Source organism: Dermacentor variabilis, chromosome 6 (genome assembly GCF_050947875.1).
Source record: "Dermacentor variabilis isolate Ectoservices chromosome 6, ASM5094787v1, whole genome shotgun sequence".
Lineage (NCBI taxonomy): Eukaryota > Metazoa > Arthropoda > Arachnida > Ixodida > Ixodidae > Dermacentor > Dermacentor variabilis.
In genome coordinates, this window is record NC_134573.1 from 45,918,349 (window position 1) to 45,939,503 (window position 21,155).

Sequence of the window (21,155 nt, forward strand, 5' to 3'; positions counted from 1 at the left end):
ATAGATTAGTGCTCGAGAATCTCTAAGGCGTCAATATTATCGCGAACAGAGCCCTAATAATTGATAAATCGAGGCAAATGCAGGACATGATTAGAGACTCCCCCTTGCCCGATGATGAAAGCCCTCCTCAGTTAAATTCTGTCACTAGTGCTCAACTGCTCGCTGCAAGCAACATCCTTGTGTTGCATTATAAGATGAAATAAAATGCTACTTGCCCATTTCTATTTCATATTTAGAAAAAAAAAGAACTAGTTGAAATTGCCGTTGACAACGACGAGGGCGCTCGAAAGGTTTCGTTTGCACTCGGCCCTGCGCCGAGCGCTTTCGCGCTTTCACATGCTTTCACTTCAAGCTTTCGCACTTCAGCACTTTCCTGAACGCGTAGTGCGGCGCGGGTTCTGCTGGCTCGCGAAACTCGCACAAACTGCAAGTAGCCGAGAATTCGACTTCCATGTGATGTCGCGGCATGCCCGAACGGTCCACGCCACTTATCTAAAAGCAGCTGCAGCGGCGAATGCACCGCTCTGTCTTGACTCGGTACCGCCATCTGTCGGGCGCCATATTACTCACCGACGGCAGGCAGCAAAGCGTTGTGATGGCGCGAACGTCACCGCTCCTCCGCTTAGATGGCGGGAGATTCGAATTTCGAAAGAGGCATTCGGACCATTCCCATGCAATTTTCTCGTAAACCAAGTCTTTTCTTGGTATTAAACAAGCGTTGCGAGGTTTCTGAGATGGTATTCAAACAGTGCACGTCGACTTGGTATTTGCCTTTAGTGTCCCTTTAAGGACCGCATAAGAAGCGATGGAACAAAAATGATAGGCCTAACTTTGAGGAAGAGTATGGTGGGGCAAACGAACATAGCAGACATTCTAGTTGGCATTAAGGGAAATCATTGAGTTGGGCATGCCGTGTAATGTATAGGGTAGGTAACCGGTGTATCATTAGAGCTACAGAATGGGTGCCCAGGGAAGGAAAAGGCAATCGAGGATAACAGAAAATTAGGTGGGGTGATGAACTTAGGAAATTCGCAGGCGTAAGTTCGAATCAGCTAGTGCAAGAGAGGTATAATAGGAGATCGCTGCGAGAGCCCTAGGTTCTGCAGAGAACGTAAAAATACAATGATGATTATGGTGATGAAGTATATTGCACTATTCTTTGCAGCGCTACTTGAAACGCGGAATAAATTTCAGCGGCCTTTAGCCTTTTATTGCAATAGCAATTACATGGACACTCCAAGCGCATTGCTGCCGTCGCCGTCGCCGTCAAGCTCTGTATAAACGCCGTCAGCGTGCACCCTACACTGATGTGCGAGTGAAAGCGTACGAGGGGAGACGACGATCACGGCTCTGTCTGACCCGCGAGAAAGTGACGGAAGCGGAGAGGAAACGCGCCGTCTTCCGTGGCGCGCAAGGCACCCAACGTTGCGAGGCAGCGAGGTGAGGGAGGAGGGGGGCATTTTGCTCCGGTTGCAACTGCGCATGTGGCGGCTGCGCGCTATCGCGTGGCCGTATCACAACGATCTGCGTTGGGACAGAATCTAGGTGCGTCGGCGACTCGAAGCTTTGTGCGTGCTGTGTGCTCTCGGCGCTCACTTTGCGCTGGAACGATAGACAGCAGGAGGAAAACTTCGCTCGCTGCTGCTGCCGCATTTCCTCACGCCAGCGTTTGATGGCTAATGCCCACGGTCATCGTGTGTGATGTGTTCATGTTTGCTGTGCGCGCTGGCACCATGCTTCTTTATTTAGTTAGCAAGCGAATGTTTACAAGTTGATACGGCCGATAAAACTACAGTCCTTACTTCGTATGGCTCTCTGCTAATTTTCTATCGCAATCGATGCTTCGCCTTTCGGGCGAAACTGACTTTTTTGTACAATTTATGCTTTCTTTACGGAATAACAGCATATATTTTATTAGTTTCTGGCGGATTGATCCACAGGTGCATTTTTCACAATATTCCTTGAAGCGAACTATGTTGAGGGAGTGGTTGTGATAAAGCCAGTCTCGTGTGAATGTAGGCAAATGGCTTCTGTAAGGATCCGCATCTATGTGTCTCTAGGAGACGTTAGTGCTTTGTCACAGACACATTCGTGACTGGCTGGTACGTAACGCCTGACAAGTGGTATTTCAAAAATACTGAGTGCGTAGAATGGCCTCGTGGGTGTAGTTCCTTTTAGATGCGTTCGCTTTTATTTATGGCAGGCAGAACGTTGTATCAAGCAATGACTAAGCAGAAACATTTGCTTACACTGAAAAATCTAACTTTACAAAGTCGCGATTTCAAGCGTCCTGCAAATTTACAGACATTATACTTCTGCTCTACGACTGACTGGCTTACGCTGCCTGTTCTTGAGCATGCCCAGCTAAAGTTTGTATCTTCCTTCTTTTCCGCCACTGTGTGACTGCTCATTTGATAGCCAGCGCTTGTGTTTTCTCTTGTCCGAGTTCCCTCTTCGCGCTGAACACGTATCCACAGTGCTTAAAACGGTATTTAAGGACATACGAAAAAAAATTAACCTTAAAACGGCGATAAAATGGCACAATCTATTTCAAAGTTGTTTGGGAAACATCGATTGCACTGCTTTCATTTGTGTGCTAACCTGAACGCAATACGCGTATACTAAACAGGGAGTCTGGCAAGGTTCCCTATGCCCCCGCTAGTAAAAGTTGAAGTCGATGGCTTCGAGGAAAGGGTCGCAGACAATGGCGCTCGTGAAGTAGGCGGCGAGTCCCATCAGGATGCAGAGGGGCAGGGCGGGCACCGGCTTGCGGAAGATGATCAGCAACGCGACCGTGAGCAGCACGCCCACAAGCACGGAAACGTAGCATGCGACGATGCCGACAACGGTGCCATGCCGGGAGGCCTTGCCCAGAAGTATGCTGTAGAAGATGAAGTCGCCCAGACCCAGCTTCAGCCCATGCTCCAGGACGTCCTGGCAACGAAAACGTAGCAACTCTTAACTCTATCTTGAAACACAGATGTGACCCCGAGAGTGTCGGACCTCTGCATGACACCCCCGGGAAGGAAGAAATGGATTGTGGTAGATAACCGGTGGTCCAATACAGTTACAGAGTGTTTTCCAAGCGACTGGAAGCGTAGTCGGGGCTGACAGCTTATTAGGTGGTGTGATCAAATTAGGAAATTTTCAAGCTTAACGCGGTGCCAGTACAGCTGGCAAAACACAGGGATAATCCGAAATAAATGGAAGAGGTCTTCGTAATGCAGTGAACATAAGCAAGATGACGATGATCAAATAGAGGTCCTGCGAGTTCATCGTTTTCAAACTTCGGTGATTTACGGTACAATGGTAAGCAAGACATGTAGTAAGAAGTTGTCTGTAAATGCTGTTTAGCTCCTTGAACTAGGCCATGCTATTTCTTCTGTCTCGCCAATTTCGTCATTCTGCTGTGGGTGTTCATTAGCTTTGTTTTCGGAGTGCCGAATACCCATAGCAGTGTTACGTGCCTATAAAGGCATTTCTTTTCTTGTTTGATCTATTTCAAGGAAACTTTTGGACGCAATTAGCTGTATCTTAAATAATTAAAGGAGCGCAAATCGACACCATAGCGACCACGCACACACCCAGACACGCTGACCCACCAGATACGTTCACCACACACGTATCTAGTGCGTCTGCGTGTGCCGTATCGGTCTGTGCGTGGTCGCGACTGTAACCATTTGCGCAATTTTAATTATCTAGGACGTGTTACCCACTATTCCAACAGCAAGTTCTTTCCCGATATATTGTACACCGTGGTGTGTACCTGTCAAGTTTAGAAGTCCAAACAGTGCATGCGGTCGCCGTGTGCATCCAGTGTGGCATTTGATCCTACACCCTCGGGTATAGCAGCGCATTGCGAAAACCACTACACCACTCCGGCGGGTAAAGTAGAAATAGCTATAAGTGAATTTGTACCAATTGCGATTATTTGTTACATACTGTATCTATAAATCAAGAAATAAAAATAAAATAAGAACAATTAACGGGTGAGAAAACAAGTGAGAGTCGCCACGCCGTTTCAAAAGGCATAAAAAGCAGAAGGAAACGCTTAGCACCAGTTACAGCACCGACTTTACCAGCTAATGCATTATTCCTGGAAGCACAAGAGCTTTTAAGTGTGTTCATACACGGTATTTCTTGCGTTGAAGTTAGCCCTGTCGTGTCCCCTTTTATCCTCGTATTTTTCCGCCTCATTTTTTGAATCAGCATGACTGAGCAACTCAAACAACAGCGTGCACCTATGAACGTTTAATTTAGGAAGCGTACCTTCTAACGCTCTTCGCATGTACCCAGTGGTAGTTCATAAGGTAACTTCGCCGTAAAGCACAAATATTGGCACCCTCGCTGGAGAACTAGCCTAATTAGCTGTGTGAAGTGAGCAAGTTTGTAAGGGCTGTGCCGTATTGTTTTCTCTTTTGCTCTGCTACTTCCCTGAAATATTGTAGCGACATCTGACCATAATTATTTGACCGTAATCAAGATCAGACGGAAAGGTCGTCGAACCCCACATGATCATCTTGTTCCCTGCTCATATGGGAGAAATCACCGGTGCTACCGCAAACCTAACGAATCTGCCCACAATGCTGCACGTGGACTTGCCCACCGTGCAGCCACAAAGCAAGATGATGCTAAGGTTCCAGATTGCAGGGACCACCTCCTCACGTACAATGAGCTAACCAAGCATTTCTACCTAAGACGCAGGCTCTCCCCCCTCTGCACAGCAAACTAAATAGAGCTCATGCCATTTCGCAAGGCTCTTGCAAGCAAGAGCCTATCCGAGCCCACTATTAATCAACAAGACCTATACGGAGTTGTCTACTTCTACAGCATGCGATAAATGTAACACCATGGACCTTAGTCATATGCTCAGGCGTTGCTTTGTGTTATTCAGCGACAAAGAGAACACTGAATAGCGGTTGGACGCAGCTATACGCGGTCTCACATTAAAAGAACAGCTATGGGCAGCCCAATGGGCCCACTAAGCGGTCGAAAGGCTCGGCCTTTCGGTCCCAACGTGAGAGCGGCCGCTTCGGGCTAGTAAACTAGCGCGACCTTATGGACCTCAATAAAGCTTTTCATCCATCAATCCATCTGACCTTAATAGCGGTATCGATCAGCGTTATCGGTGGGCTCGTTACTCATGACGCCGCAGTGACTTCGAAGCCACTGAAATATCTCGTGGTGTCCATTCTCGACCAAGGTTCTCCATAAGTTCTCCCTAAGCACCCTACATTTCCAAAACAACCAGCTGAACCACATGAACTCTTCACACAACATTGACCTACGAACTGGATTCTGCGGACGCCAGGTCACCCTGCCTTGTCGGCTATGGCTAGGAGTGGCTCTAACGAGGTATTCTGCTTTTCGCAATGGAATGGCTGGCAATGCCTCGTGTGATGACGGTGGCCCTGAGCGGCCCTTCAACAGGCCCGGAGTGCCTGTCCTCGCTACAGTTTACAGAGACTACCGCTCGCTTTGATCGAAGACCAAGTAGCGTCGTCATCTTCATCACGAACCATCATCTGTCATCATCGCGCCGAGCACTTCGCGCGACTCGAGTCGCAAACAGAAGAACGTGCTTTCGCTCCAAACCGGGCTCGTCGCCGCCTTCCAGAACGAGGTTGACGGAAAGTCTCGTCGGTCGCCGACGCGTCTTCCTGCTACCATTACCAGTGAAAATCGTTTTGTAACGCCGACCTCAAAAGCCATCGCAGGTCAGGGAAACAAAGGCACTGCTGCAGTTTTTTCAGGAACGGCAGATCTGCGCAAGCGCCATAGCCTGAATTGGTGTTGTGCTTCAAGACACATTAATTATGGGTTTTTACGTGCCAAACCCATGATCTGATTATGATGCACGCGCTATTGGGAGACTCCGGATTAATTTTTACCACTTGGCGTTCTTTAACGTGCAGCTCAATCTAAGTACACGGGTGTTTCTGCATTCCGCCTCCATCGAAATGCAGCCGCGTGGCCGGGATTCAATGAAGCGACATCGTGCTTAGCAGCGCAACACCAAAGCTACTAAGCAGCCACGGCGAGTTGTGCTTCAACTGCTCCTTGTGCTGTTCCTTATGATAGTAACCTGCATTTGGTCTTCTGTCTGTATCCCCACCACACACACTCTCTCCTTATGATTTCTTGTCTTTTGTGTCCCTCTCCTTCATTCCCTAGTGTAGAGTAGCAAGCCTGATGTACCGGTCTGGTTAACCTCCCTGGTTTTTTTCCTTTCTTCTGTATCTTTGTCCCCTTTCAATATAGCCAGCTAAAGGCATACGGTTTATGTGTTTCTTATATACGGCTGCGTTAAAAAATTCATTCGCGCAATAGAAACACAATAGTTAGTCAATAAAGTAGCATACCAGTTGCAATTAACTTGAAGTTCAGCAGGGGATGCAGTCACGCAAGAGTGACAGAGAAGAAGTAATGGTCCATACATTCTATGTTGCCGAAATATATAGACACGTACTTCTGCCTGGTACTAGTAGGGATATTTTTTTAATTTTTATTTGGGAACACCACTAAACGCCAACACATGATGCTATTACATAGGCTGGAAGGGAGCGCATAAGTGATGCAACTTGCTGCTTATATACACTATTATACAATTAGTTGCATTATGTTATCTACGAAAGCTTGAGGAGAACACACAGATAAAAAATAAAAATGAAAGCAAATTAGAAAAAGAATAAGCAAGACAGTTACAAGATGTAAGGAGCAATTTGCAATTATACAAACACACAAAATAATTACACTGCGACATACACTTGTGCACTACGGAGAAAAAAGCACTGGCGATGATATGAATGAAAACAGTGGCTGAGAAAGCGCTAGTGAATACAAAAACGCTAATTGTCAAATAATGAGACATAGAAAACTGTGACAATAAAACACGGCCAATAACAGAACAAGTGTAACACGTAACGATTATTACAGGGACGTTTGTGCGTTCGTTCGTTCGTTCGTTCGTTTGTTTGTTTGTTTGTTTGTTTGTTTGTTTGCTTGCTTGCTTGCTTTGGAGCTTCAAGGAGGAAAAGAAACTTGTGCTAGAAGTTACAAGTGTCACATGTTGGATAAAAAATTAAATAAATTCTGGGGTTTTACGTACCGAAACAACGATTTAATTGTGAGGAATGCCGCAGTGGGCGACATCGGATTAATTTTCCCACCTACAGTTCTTTAATGTGCACGTTTGGCGTTTAATGTGCACGTCTGGTGTTTTTGCATTTCGCCCCCATCGAGATGCGGCTGCCGCTGTAGGGTCACTGATCCGCCACCTCGTGCTTCGCAGCGCTACACGAAAACCAATAAGCCGACGGCGGGGGACAAATTGATTCCCGCGATACTGAAGGACTGCTATGTTCCCTATGACGCACGATGGAACTGATGCCTGCATGGCGCAACTAGCTTGTTGCGTCATGCGGGCATTCTGAACAGCTAGCCGAAAGCAGCCACGCTGCTATTTGCACACGGTGCTCGGCACACAGCCAGAATGCAACAGCGCCAGTTGCGCTTACAATCCCTTGCAGCGTAAAACAAAAACAAAATGTTTTGTTTCTGCTCGAGCCTGCGTTGGCGTATCGCTAGCACAGGGAATACCAGCGTGTCATACATAAGGTCGCCAGTAAATCAACCACTACAAACAAAGAAATTAAAATCAGCAGCAGCGATCGTTCAGTCATCTGGAGCGGAAGGCACAAGTTTTGCCTTCATATTTTGTTCACTTCAGATTCGATTCTCCGGCTCAGCGGCAATGATTTGCCCCGCCTCGGTGCGCTTCATGACTTGCTGTAGCCACGCAGCGTGCGTTATATTTCCACGACTTGCCTCCTAATCGTGCGAATATGATTGTTTTATGTATTCAACTAAGCCCTGATCAAGAGCCGTTAGTGAACAACGCTTAGCTCTTTATTACAGCATCTACGGAGCGTTTGCCGCTTCCACTAATCACTTTTGCACCTAGCAAGATCGAGAACATCTTACGAAGATGTTTCTGCGGTTTCGTTGCCAAATAATATTTTGATAGACGGTGTGATCATTTTTAAGTTTTATAGAAATTTTAAAAACCGCCTTTTGCAGACAGCGAAATTCCAGTTCTTGAGCTGGGTTGTTCAGATGGGAGGATATTAACTGCACGAGGAATGAAAATGCATATTCACATAATGAACAAAGACGACTAATTAATGTCCTAATTACTTTACGGCACATATTCAAGTTAGAAATTGTAGCGGGTGAGTTTGTCAGACGTATTCACTAGGGACAAATTCCGAGAATGACACCAGTTCGGAGATAGGCACCATCAAACTCGCCGTAAATATACACTGTTCCATTTACTTTTCCAACAAAAGGCAACACAATTAACTGGAACGCCCATGTATCTCGCCCCACACTTTGGGAAAAAATATCTCGGAACTGGCGTCATGGTGGCATTTCATTTCAAGTGGATGTGTCTTGTGAACTCACCGACTACAATTACTAAATTGCAAAATGTGCTGTAGAATAACTAATTAGCAATATCATTAGTTATTTTTGCTAATTAGTTCAACATGTGTTTTCATTTTTCGTGATATTCATGTCCGCCTCTTCGATTAATCCAGCTCAACAACACAAATTATGCTATCTGCCACAGGCGACATTAAAAAAATCTGTAAAACCTAAGAATACTTACACTGTACAACTCGCATCAACATGTATCAAGCCAAGCGGAGTGCCTGACCTTTGTTATTACCACGTTGGAAGCAGCACTCTACGAAAGATCTCGTCCACAATAGCCACCTTTATCGACGTTTAGAGATTCCTGAGTGCAATAAGAGAGCAAATGAAATAAAATGGCCGCGTTCTTGCTTTATGCTTCTTTTTTTATTTTTGTACCCGCCCAATAAGTGAAGAAACTATCAAAGCTCGCGAGTGATGAGCCACCACTCGTCTCACCAGCTCTGTGCATGCGAGAGCTACAATAGCAACCGATCAATAAGCAATCTTCTTTAGTTCACCGCTAATCTTTCCTGCGCGCGACATTGTTTTCAATGGATGAATCATGGATGCCTAAAGACCTCCACCTGCTTGCTTTAACACAACATGCCGGTTCTTGTTTCTGATTGACTAAGCAGACAAATGACCTTCGACACATCGCATAAACAGTGAGAGTATTGTGCAAGTGCCCAATGTGAACATCTCAAGAGGCCTGCACTTGAAAGCGGCGGATTTTACAAAGAGTTTTATTTATGTGTACTCTTTGCCATTGGCCCACTTCCTTCGCTAATAATATGTCCAGCATCAGTAATTGCTGAAATTCGCTCTTACACAGTTCTGTGGTGTAAGAAACTTTTTTACCAAAGAAAGCCTGGGTGGCTTGCACAGGAAGAACAACCTCTCTGGTATGAAGACAACGGAAGACGGTGATCTCGTCCTCTGGGCCATGCCTGGCGGTCATCATTGGCGAGCAGCCGTGCCAGTGGCATATCTTCGTTGAGCTCGGCCAGCGGTCATGCTCCTTATCGTAGAGATCGCGACACTCGTGCCGAAAACCAGGGCCCGTACTCACAGAAATTTCTCACGCTGTAATTTTTTCGTACGAACAAATTCCAGCCTATCGATGCCGGACATATTATTAGCGAATGCAGCCAGCCAATGACAAGAAGCATTGACAAACTAACAGGCTTGTGAATCCGGTCCCAGGGCACTATGGCCTGAAGTTATTGGGCTGACGTGGTTATCTCGCTTACCTGCAAATTCAAATTCAGGACATACAAAATGTATTATATGACTATTCTGGTGCCCTGCTTTACCTATTTTGACAATTACAGGTTTGGAGGTATTAAACTTCTAGTCTTTGGTAACGTCAAACGCATTACATGGAAGCGCCAGCCCCTGGCAACAGCGCTCCAACACGCTTTGAAGCACACTGAACGCTTAGGGCCATCATAGGTGTAGAATGCGCGTACCTTGTTAGGTCCGCGACTTTGCTCAAGTGCCGGACTACTGCCAGGCGGAGGCGCCTCAGACTTTAGCCCAGCGCGAGGGGAGCCCAGTCGAAGCTTGGCGGGCGTCGAGCAGCCACTGCGCGCACCGCTACGAATTCCGAACGAGTCCTCAGAATTGCACGACGGCGTGAGCGAGAACTGCTTGTGACGACGCCCGCCCCGCCGCCAGCGGCCGCCCACGGAAGAACCTCCCGGGGACGAGCCGTCCTTGTGAGCGTCCCCAGCGTGGTCAGAACACGTCGTGACCGCAACCTGCGTCGTGGTTGCGTCCGGCTGCCCCGACATGGGTGGCACCAGGCAAGGCTCGAAGGCTGAGGCGGTAACTCCGTTGTATGCGTTCTCTTCAGGTCGTGCAATATTATTGTATTCCGTGGTGGTCCGTGCTTCGCTACTGCTGTTCGGTGCAGGCTCATTAAATAATAGAGCGCTGGCAGGCGTCGGCGTTGCTCGTTCAAATCCTCGCGGGTAGCACGGCGTACCAAGGGCGTGTCTTGGGATCGCAGGCATTGCGCCGGGCGCTCTCGTGTTGAAAGATCGGCGCATGCCTGACCGATAACCTAGAGTCAAGTGCGATGGAAAGCGTTTTCTCGAGGTGTTACTTCTACCAGTAGTCTCCGCTCCGTGGCGCGATGTTTCGACGGCTGACAAAGCAATCTCGTAGCACCAGGCGGACGACGTGGAAAAGACGAGGGCCGGAAAAAGCGAGTCGTTCCTTTCCTTCGCGGTCTCGATGAGAATTCGCGTTGGACCCTGGACACAGAGCACGGTGAACAGGTCCCACAACGACACCAGTACGAGGAGTATCCATGACGTCCAGTTCGGGAAGACTTCTTCGATAGCGATGGCCATAAGAATGGACACGTACACTAGGTAGCAGCGCTGCACGAGGCAGGGCGCGTCGCAGTACAGCGCCACAACTCCAAGAATGCCCACGTTCCACGTGACCAGCACACAACTGAAATGGTCCACGGGGATGCCCAGAAAGAACAGCACGCGACCCGCGTAGTAGTAGCCGGCCAGAAACAGTAGCAGCGCCGAGCCAGTCATGAGCCACGCCCTGACGATGCAGTAGTGGCCGCCTTTGTAAAGGAACACGAGGGCGGAATTGGCGATCATGATGACCAAGAGGAAGCCGAACGCGTTGGCGAACGCGTTGATGAAAAGCCCGGGTTCGCCTTCTGGTCCGACCCCTTTATTCGTGTGGCTCACATAGGTGATCTCGAAGAGGGAGCGCTTGGTATACGGCATGATCCTGACCAGAGCGGCGACGCTGAACATGCAGACGGAGACCGCTACCACCAGGGTGGTCGCTTGGTTCCCGAGCCGCTCGTATTGCTGCGCCGTGAAGGGGCTGGCAGAGCGCGGAGATAGGCGTCCATCTCGGTCCATTGCTCTTCTTCTTCGTCGTCTTCATCAATGACTGCGTGCCCGCGCACTGCACCGGGGAAACGGGATACGGGACAACAAGAGAGAGACGGAGAGAGAGAGAGAGAAAGAGAGAGAGAAAGAGTACAAGGTGTGCGCACCGGGGAAGTGGACGTAGAGGCGTTCAGAGCGAGCACTAAAAACGCAGTTTATTTCCTTTTTTTCTCTTTTCAATTTTTTTTCTGTTCAAATAAGAAGGACCACCTAAAGTTACCACTTTCTTTGCAAGCGATATCTGCATACCGGCAGATTATAACGGCGACAAAAAGCTTTAGTGCGTACAGGCACTCGCGTTCACATTGCCTTCTGCGATTTTATTTACCTTTTCTTTAATAATTACAATTGGTCACTTTTAGTCAAGACTCAGGTGCAATATCGAAAAGATATTTTACACGGTAAAGAAAGGAAGAAAAGCAATGGCGCGGAGAGGGAGGACGGGATATCGAAGAAAATTTAAAATAGAGTAATGAACTAACATTTAACAAAGAAAGCGCCTGCAAACAAGGAGAAATTCCTCAAATAGAGAACTACGCCCTTATGAAAGAGGGATATAATTAAAAGTAAAGGCAGGGAGCTTAACCAGATTGCACCTGCTATAGTTTATTAAGTGAAGAGCAAGTTAGAAAATAAGCCGCCGAAGGCCCGGCTATCGCAATCATAAAGAAACAGACCCCTACGACTGGAGAATGCTATGGTATGGTAAAACTTTATTCTCGTCCTTCGGAACGCGCGTCAGCAAGTAGCGGGCAGCTCCCACGTCGGTACAGAAAGGCCGAGCCTCTCTGCTGCGTCGCGGGCCCGATGGACAGCCCTTGGCTATGCTTCAAGATCGGGGCTGCTTAGGGCAGCCTCCCATTTGGAGGACGCGTCGCCGTCGCGTAACGCGGGGCACCGCCAGAGCATGTGTTCAAGTTAGCTACGTCTGAGCATAGCTCGCGCATATTGGTCAATTGCATATCTGTATAGACTGTGTGTGAGAGTGCGCGGTTAGGGTATGCTCTGACCTGGAGTAACCTGAGTGTTAAAGCATGTGGTCTGCCTAGTTCCTTATGTGGCGCAGGATATCGTCTCCGTCTCATGTAAAAATGTTTGGCAAGCTCGTTATATGAGGAGGGAGGGTCCCGATGTCTGCAAAGAAATTGAGGACACTTATGCTTCGCCTTTAAGAGTGGAACGCCATAGCACTTAATGATCCCTGACTGCTTGTCACGCTTCCCGGCAACCGCAGCTTTCTTGCAGATGCGCGGAAACGAGCGCCATCTGTATAGTGTTGCAAGGAACCGAGCGGAGCGCGTCACTTTGTCAGTGATAGGCCTCCCCCCTCCTCTTCCTATTCCCCGTTATAGGCTTTCGAGCCATCCCTCAATGAATACATCTTGTCATCATCATCCATGAGAGAAACGCTGGAAAAGGGGTTTGTGCTTGAGTTTCCGCGAAACAGAATTATGTGTAATGGTACATTTAAATTGCAGTGAGTCCGACGCTGTCATTGTTGTGTTTAGGTCGTACTTTACGATTTTTACGCATTTTACTTTGCGGAATTCAGTTAGTTCAGTAGGGCCCCTGCACCACGAGGAGGGCCTGCGTGATTGTGGTTTGGAAGTTTTTTTTTTTATTTTTTTTTTTTTTTGCAAAACGGACGTCCGATGCCGACACCCTATCTTTTTGGGACACGGGGCCTTTACGATGTGCGTTAAGGGCATGCGTGGAGCGTGATAAGCAGAAGCGTGTAGCACGCACGCGCCCTTCTCTCATTTGTTTTCCCCATTTCCTTCTTTTCCTAGGCATATATATATATATATATATATATATATTCTTTTTCGGGGACAAATAAACGGTTTGTTTTGCATGGTGACACGGGCCACTTCTTGTCAGAGGCGGCGGGACCATCCCTGACGTGTGACGACGACAAGCAACCAAGGAAAGCCGCAGCTGCCCACGGAAGGCGGCAACAAAACCCTAGTGCCGAGAAGTGGCAGCTGTGCGACGAACTCTTCGACAGCCATGTCACTTAGGAAACCTGATTTCGACCAAGAAACCGATAAGTGGCAACCTTATATAGTAAAGATTGAGGCGTATTTTGAACCAAGCGAAGTCACCGACGCCGCCAAAAAAGAAAGCTTTGTTGGTCGCGGTGTTGGAGTCGAAGACGAACGCAGTCTTGTGCGGAAGAGTAGCACCGCGTCAGCCGAACTCGCTCAGGTATAACTAAGTTGTAGGTACTTAGGTGAGTTTTGTGTCCGAACGCCTAATGAGATCTCGAAGCGCTTCGATTAAGTTTTTCAATCGCAACCAACAAGAAGAGGAGCCCGTGCAGACATTGTCGAGATAAGCACGATTGCCTATAAGTGCAACTTTTTGTCGACGTTAGATAGGATGTTTAGGGATCGTATTTATGCGGTGTCCATTCGAAAAGTTTGCAAAAGTAGCTACTGGCGAAAAAGGACTTAACACTCAAAGAAGCCCTTGCCCTGGCTGCGGAAACGGCAAAATACGGGTCGCAGCAGATACGTAGGCAGGGTGATGCAAGGAATGTCCTGAAGGCTAGCCAACGGTACACGCCAAATAACACAAGGAACGAGCAGAGCAGCGAGCCGCAAAAATGCAAGTGCTGCGGCCACAAAGCTTCTAAATGCTCTCTAAAACAAACACCGCTGATGCTTCAAATGTGGCGGCAGGGGCATTTGCCTCGTATGTGCGAGAGCACAGGCGGTGGAGACAGAGCGCTAGGAGAAAACCGAAGACGGAATGACGACAGCAGCACATTGCAAATCTGGTTCATCAAGGTTGCTGAGCCTTGGGTCCCGTCCATCGGAAGCTTATCGTGTAGGATGGCGTCACCATACGGATGGGTGTTGAAACTGGTTTTCCCGTTTATATCGTTCCGAGAGCAACGTATGAAGCGCACTGCGATCGTTGGCCCCGGCAGATAAGCGCAAAGGTAAAGATTTTGTGCTATCTAAGAAAACTTTTGGAGGAGGAGGAGGACGAGGAGGAGGAGGAGGAGGAAAAACTTTATTTGCTCTAATTGGTTAGAAATTAGCGGTGGCAGATGTGGTCCGCCGTCTTCACGGTCTTCTTCTCCATCTGCGCAGGGTCGACGCCCCTATTCCAGGGGACCACTGAGGGTGGCTACTCGGTAAGCATGCCTTACTAGTCCATGCTGGACTTTCGGGTCGCTGCTGGAGAGCACCCTCTCCCACTGCCCCACACTCGAGTCTTTTATTTGAAGGAATTGTTTATTGTAAACGCATCCCCATGTAATGTGATATAAGATGGGCTTGGCGCCGCACCAGGGGCAAATGTCTCTATACTGGGTGGGAAACATCTTGCTTAGTGTGTTTAGATTTGTGTATGTTCCTATTTGCAGCCTCCTCCAAGAGGTTGCTTCATGCTGATTTAGGCTGTTGTGGGATTGAGGGTATTTGATTCGGACCCCCTTATAGTAATTCGTAATGTCTGAGTAGCTTGGGTTGGCTGGTATGGGTTCCTCAGGGTCGGTGCTTGTGGCCGCTCGGTTTGTGTGCTCTCGAGCTGCCTTGTCCGTCCTTAGGTTCCCTTCTATTCCAGTGTGTCCCGGTACCCAGAAAATTGTATGCCTGACTTTGTTGTTAGCCCTGCAGGAGCGAATGATGTGAAGCGCTCTGCGTCCTATTCTGCCGTTCATGTAATTCCGACACGTAGCTTGCGAGTCGGTGAGTATAGTTAAAGACCTTTCGGATTGGTAGCCCTCCACTGCCACGAGCTACGGCTATTTCCTCAGCCTCCGTTACCGAGCAGTCCTTCATTGACGCGCTGTTCACCTCTTTGTAGTCAGGGCTTATTACTATCGCAGCTCTCTTCACTATGTTTGTGCCTCTTTGCTTGGCGTATACTGCAACATCTGTGTATACTGTTGTGTTTTTTGTGGCCAGGTACTTTTGGACGTATTTCGCCCTTGCGTCCCTTCGCGCCGTGTGGAGGTTTGGGTCCATTTTTTTGGGTAGGGGGCTAACAGTGGATGTTTTCCGATATTCATCAGGAATCCCCTCCGTTCTTTGGGTTTCTTTGATTGATTCCGTGAAGCCTAGTTTTATTAGCAGTTCCCTTCCCGTTTTGGTCTGCTGGAGTCTCATGAGCTGTGCGATACTTTGAGCTTCTTTTAGTTCTTCGAAGGTGTTGCTTAAACCAAGTGCCTTTAGTTTCTCTGTCGATGTATTGTTCGGCAGGTGAAGTGCTGTTTTGTACGCTTTGCGCAAAATGGAGTCTGCTTCTTGGATTTCCTGTTTGGTGCAGTTGAAGTACGGGAGTGAGTATGCGACCCTGCTGACCCCCAGGTTCGCAGCCAGCTTAAGTTTGTTTCCTTCTTTCATCCCATATCTCCTTTGTGACACCCGCGTGATCATGCGTGCTATTTGGGTTGTTGACTGCTGGAGTGTTTTCAGCGTGTGAATGTAGCGCTGGTTGGATTGCACCCACATTCCAAGGATCCCGATTTGTTGGCTTTCCGATACCGGCTGCCCCTTTAGCCGCATGTTAAGGCTTTCTTTGCTTTTCTTGCCCCGTGTAATTCTCAGGGGCTCGGATTTCTCCGTTGAGCACTCAAGGCCTCTTTCCCCGATGTATTATTCCATGAAACTGGCTGCTTCTAGCAGATAGCTTTCTTTCTGGCACAGCGAGCCTTTAGTGGCCCAGTTGGTGATGTCATCTGCATACATGACGTGTTGTATGCCTTCGATTTTGCTTAGTTTATGCCCTAGGCCAATCATTGCGATGTTAAAGAGTATCGGGGAAATTGCTCAACATTGGAGTGTCTCCTTGTTTGGTGTGGGGAATTTTTGCGATCGGATCTCTCCCAAACCTATTGTTGCTGTTCTATTGTAGAGGAAGGCTTTGACGTATCCGTGAACTTTCTTCCCGCAGTCTACGCTGTTAAGGCCTTCCAGGATTGCTGCGTGGCTGACATTGTCAAAAGCTCCTTTTATGTCTAGTGCCATTAAAACGTGTTCTCCGTTGTATGGTATGTTGCTGAGAACCTCATGTTTAATTTGGAGAAGGACATCCTATGTCGAAAGCTTCGATCGGAAACCAAACACACTATGGGGGTATAGCTTGTTTTCCTCCATGTAATGTTGTAGTCTTTTTGTATAATTTGCCTAAGCACGATGTGAGGGAGATTGGTCTTAAGTTTGTTACCTGTAGCTTTTTTCCTGGTTTGGGGATCGTTACAATCTCGACGTGTTTCCATTCCTCTGGTACCGTTTCTGCAGCCCAGTGTTGGTTGAGGAAGGTGGTGAGTTGCTCCACCAGTTCGTCCCCTAGGTTTCGAATAAGTGAATTTCTGATTTTGTCCGCGCCCGCTGTTGTATTCTTTTTTACTCTTCTTATGGCCGCGTATACCTCTTCTTTTGTGATTGGCCTGTCCAGCAGCTCGTTTTCTTTCCCTTTGTATTGTTTTGTGTAGGCCGCCGGGTTGTCATGTCCGAAACATTTGGCTCTGACCTGCTCTAGCAGTTCAGAGTCCGGTCCCTCGAATTGGTGTATCAGGCAGTGTATGGCCTTATTGTTGTCAGATTTTGTTTTTGTTGGGTCCAGGAGCGCCTTGAGTATGTGCCATGTTTTTGCCGTGCTAAGGGTTCCGTTTAGGGACTCGCTAAACTGTTGCCAGTTTTGCCTAGTCAGCTGAGCCGCATACTCATCCGCCTCCTTGGTTATCTCTGCGATTTTCCTTTTGAGCTTCCTCTTTAGCCTTTGTTTTTTCCATCTTTTAGTGAGCCCGCGTCATGCCACTCATAGCTTGAGTAGTCGCGAGTCCACCTCAGGTGTTTCGTCTGTTCTTTCTATTTCTTTGGTGTACTTGTCGAGCACCTCCCTGAGCTTGTTTCCCCAGCCTTCTAGGGACTCGATGTTTCCCTCTATAGTTTTGCATTCCTTCCTGAAGGCATTCCAATCTGTCACCTTGGTGGTGCCAATTTTGCGTTTTATTCTTTCGGTTGCCAATTGCGTTTTTAGGATGTAGTGATCGCTGCCCAGATTCTCCAGCAGGTTTTCCCATACCACCTTGTCTATTCCCCGAATGTATGGCAGGTCGGGGCATGTGTCGGAGCTTATGCTGTTACCTAGTCTGGTTGGCGTACTGTCGTCTGTTATGAGGGTGCAGCCGTATATATCTGCTGCTTCCTTAACTTGTATGCCTTTCTTGTCTGGTTTTTGTAACCCCAGGTCAGATCTTTGGCGTTGAAATCTCCTACAATCACTAGGGGATTTGTTTTGGTTAATTTGCTCGCTCCTGCAAAAATTTTGTGGATGTCCGCCTCTTTTTGGCTCGGAGGACTATAGAGGTTTATGACAAAGACACTGCTGTCTTTTCTTTTCTTTTTTGGAATGATCTCGACAATACCGTGGTCTATGTCTGTGTCGGCTATGCTGTCTTGTGCTATGGCGGTGAGGGATTTACGGATTAGTATTGCTGTGCGTTCTTTTTCATAGCACGTGTAGCCTTTTAGCGTTGGTGTGGTTTTCCCTTTCTCCTGTAGTGGTATGATATCTGGTGGTGTGAGTTGTGTGTTTATGCATTGTAGGAGTTACCCTTGTTTTTTGCGATAGCCCCTGCAATTCCATTGCCAAATTTCTATTGTTTCGTGTCTGGCCATGATTAGTCCTCGGTGTTAGACGCGCTGTAGTTTTCGACGCCCTGTCTTCTTAGGTTGAATTTGTCTTTAGCTTGTTGTGAGATTTGTTGTTTGCGTTGGTTTCGGATTTCCTCATCCATTATTGCCATTTTGTGTTCTATTCCGTTTGTTTTCTCTTGTATAAACATCATAAATTCTCTCATTTGGTCTTTGAAGGATTCAGGTTGCTGTGGTTGTTGTTGTGGTGGAGTCTACGGTCTAGGACGACTACCGATCCTTTGATCCTGCAGGACTTTAATTGGCTCCTCCAACCGTCTTTCTAACTGTTCTACGCGTTTGCGATATGGTTCGTTTTTCTTTCTAAGATTTTTAAGTTCCTCTCCATTATTATTATCTTTCCCCGTTCGCGGAGGTAGTGTTTTGGGTGGTCCCCAGCTCACCTTAGCGCTGTCCTGGGTCTTCTTAGTCTGTTGTTGTCCCTTGTGTTGCCTCTGCCCCCTCGTGGGCGGAGGCTGCAGTGGTGGGAAGGAGCTGTCCCTGGCTGGGTCTTTCGCCTGGCTCCTCGACTGGCTTCTTGCTCAGCTCCTCGAGCGGCTCCGGCTGGCTCGATCGCCCTACGAGCTCAGTCATCTGGGTCGGCGCCTGCGGCTGCGGCTCCGGCCTCGGCGTTGTTGCTGCTGCTGATGCGGTTCTTTGCAGCCCCGGAGCTCCTTGCTGTCCTTGAGGCACAGCTGGCAGTCCCTGGTTCCGCTTACGTGGGCCCCTCCGCATACAGGCACTTCGGTTGGCATTGATGCCCCTCTGGGGAGCTAGTTGCTCCGCACTGGCGGCAGATTCTCGTTCCCGGCGTTGGGCACACGTCCGAGCGGCGTCCTTGCTCGCCGCACACGAAGCATACTTGTCTCGTTGGTCTGTAGGGGTGGGTCTTGCACTCGCATGCCCCAAAAATGACGTATTTGGGGATGAAAGGGCCGTCGAAAGTGACGAGTGCTGTCTCCGACTTGCCCAGCATTCTGGCGCTCAAGATCTCCACTCCTTGGGTGCGTAGGCGCAACTTGAATTCGAGTAGGTCCGCCGCGATTCCCGGGGGTAACCCGTGAAAAGCGGCTCTTTTGATGTCTTCCGGTAGCGCTACGTAGGCGTTCACGTCGTAATTTTGCCCGTCAAAGTTGAGGCCATTGATCTTCCTGATCATTCCGGCTGCTTCCTCGTCCGAGGCGCTTGCGATGATGATGTTGGAACCTGGCCGGAGTCTCACCAGGAACTTGTCTTCTCCGAATTTTCGGCCACACGCTTCCATGATAGCGCGTGCCGCTTGGTACGTGTTCTGCTCCTTAACCTTCAGCCCACCCTTGGGCCGAATAATGATCTTCGCGTCGTTCATAGGGAGCGGCGGGAGTCTCTGCCTCGACTGCCTCGCCGCGCCGCTCTTTTGTCCTTGTGTCGTTGACGTCATGCCAGCTGCTGTCGCCGGTGCCATCTTGGTATTGTTCTCGGCGGCGTGGGGCTCGCCCCGTTTCTAAATGGCGGCGCTCTGCGTAGCGCGCTTAAGCCCTTTCTTCTGGCGTCGGGAATAGTAAATTTGCCAGTTTTTGTCTTCTTCCTGCTGATCTGCCGTGTCTGCCGAACTCAGCATATCTTGCTGCATCGCTAAATCTTCTGATACTCCGCTCCCTAGCCCGCTCTGTCCCGAACATGCGGCGGGTTAGGCTTCCTCCATCGCTTGTGTTTCTGACGGATTTTAAAGAAAAGGAATTGAGGCCGGAACAGTATTTTCCGATGAGAGAGCAAGAACAGGTTACTCTATACTCTAGCCCTAACGCTAACGCCGTGCAGCGAGCATTTGAGGAACCATCCAGCGATGATCACCAGGCGATAACACTGAGGATGAGGCAAACACCTCGTTAGAAGATGAAAGAGAGGGAAGAGGGCGCACAAACGTTGGAGTTGCGAGCGGCTAATCCCACGTCAATTCAGGAGCAGGAGCAATCGGAAAGTCGGGATGCTGCAGGGTTAGATAATATAGGCGACAGTGAGCAACTTCGGCCAATCACAGATTCTCTTTTCGCGGAAGAGCAGGAAGAACGTGAGTCACTGGCCGATGCTAAACGCCAGGCGAAAGAGGGCTCGCACAGCGTGGTAATCGATGGTCAGTTGCCTTATCACAGAGAGCCATCAGATGGGAAACAGTGCCTCCAATTAGCAGTGCCAAAGTCGCACCGAGCCGGACTGTTAGAGTTAGCGCACGACAATTTTTGCGGTGGTCATTTCTCAGGAAAAAAAAACACAAAAACACGCAATAAGGCGGCCTTCTTTTGGCCATCATTGTGGTCTGTTGTAAAGCGCCATTGTCAGAGTTGTCACGGTTGTAAGGTTCATGCGCGTAAGCTGAAAACTGGTCGGGTGCCCATAGCGCCTCTGAACAGACTTCAGACAACTTTCGAGGTAATTTACCTTGACCATATAGGCCCCCTTCAGCCAGCTTCGTCACGGGGTCATAAGTATGCTCCAAGTGTGGTGGGTCCTTGTACTCGATGGGCAGAAGTGACTAGACTTTTAGGTCTATCCTTTACCTTACATGAATTGTGCACAACCGGATCTGACATTTGTGCTCGTGATTGCACAGCCTGGCACAAACTCGATAATTTCTTCGGACAAGAAAAAACAACTCTAACACTACAACGATTCGCGACGTTTTTCAATCCATGTGACAGCCTACATACATATGGAATAACTGCTGGCCTTTCGCGATGCCAGTTTTTGGGAAGTCGTCCTGATTGTGTGGTCGGGGTAACCAGCCATGGTTAGCCTGTTGAGTTGATCCTTAGCCCCTTCAAGCAAGCGGTGCTGACAAGACTTTGTTATGGCGGAACAGAGGTATACAATACAGGGTGATACCATTTTTTACCAATTTGTTGTGCCCCGAATTGTACAGAAACAAAAGTTTTACAGAACGCGGCTTATACATTCAGAACACAAGTCTAGAAACTGTAGTGTATTATCTTGAGGTAATTTAATGGGAAACTTTAGACCCGTTCCATGCTCGCGAAAAATCTTCAGTATGTTGACATACACTTGGCTAAACTTAGAATTACATAATTATCCAACACAACTAAATAATCATCCACAAAATGGA

General features: G+C 48.3%; 2 protein-coding genes across 2 annotated transcripts; both read right to left on the minus strand.

The window, feature by feature from the left end:
• Nucleotides 1-1,243: 1,243 nt before the first annotated feature.
• On the minus strand, nucleotides 1,244-19,529 carry LOC142584148 (uncharacterized). The gene is made up of 2 exons (XM_075694319.1): nucleotides 18,460-19,529; nucleotides 1,244-2,934 (listed from the first exon to the last, which is right to left on the minus strand). Exon 1 carries the CDS (start codon nucleotides 19,497-19,499, stop codon nucleotides 18,771-18,773), a length of 729 nt encoding a protein of 242 aa, XP_075550434.1. The 5' UTR covers nucleotides 19,500-19,529; the 3' UTR covers nucleotides 1,244-2,934; nucleotides 18,460-18,770.
• Nucleotides 2,659-11,372, minus strand: LOC142586109 (presenilin-1-like). Its single transcript, XM_075697366.1, has 2 exons — nucleotides 9,945-11,372; nucleotides 2,659-2,934 (listed from the first exon to the last, which is right to left on the minus strand). Exons 1-2 carry the CDS (start codon nucleotides 11,370-11,372, stop codon nucleotides 2,659-2,661), a joined length of 1,704 nt encoding a protein of 567 aa, XP_075553481.1.
• Nucleotides 19,530-21,155: the final 1,626 nt, after the last annotated feature.

What these genes read in the sequence shown, in the direction of transcription:
- LOC142586109 (XM_075697366.1), bottom strand. Translation starts at nt 11,372, where the DNA reads ATGGACCGAGATGGACGCCTATCTCCGCGCTCTGCCAGCCCCTTCACG. An exon ending in AAAGTCGCGGACCTAACAAG is followed by an intron (nt 2,935 to 9,944) that starts GTACGCGCATTC and finishes TTTCGTTGCCAG; the next exon opens with GACGTCCTGGAGCATGGGCT.
- LOC142584148 (XM_075694319.1), bottom strand. Translation starts at nt 19,499, where the DNA reads ATGGCACCGGCGACAGCAGCTGGCATGACGTCAACGACACAAGGACAA.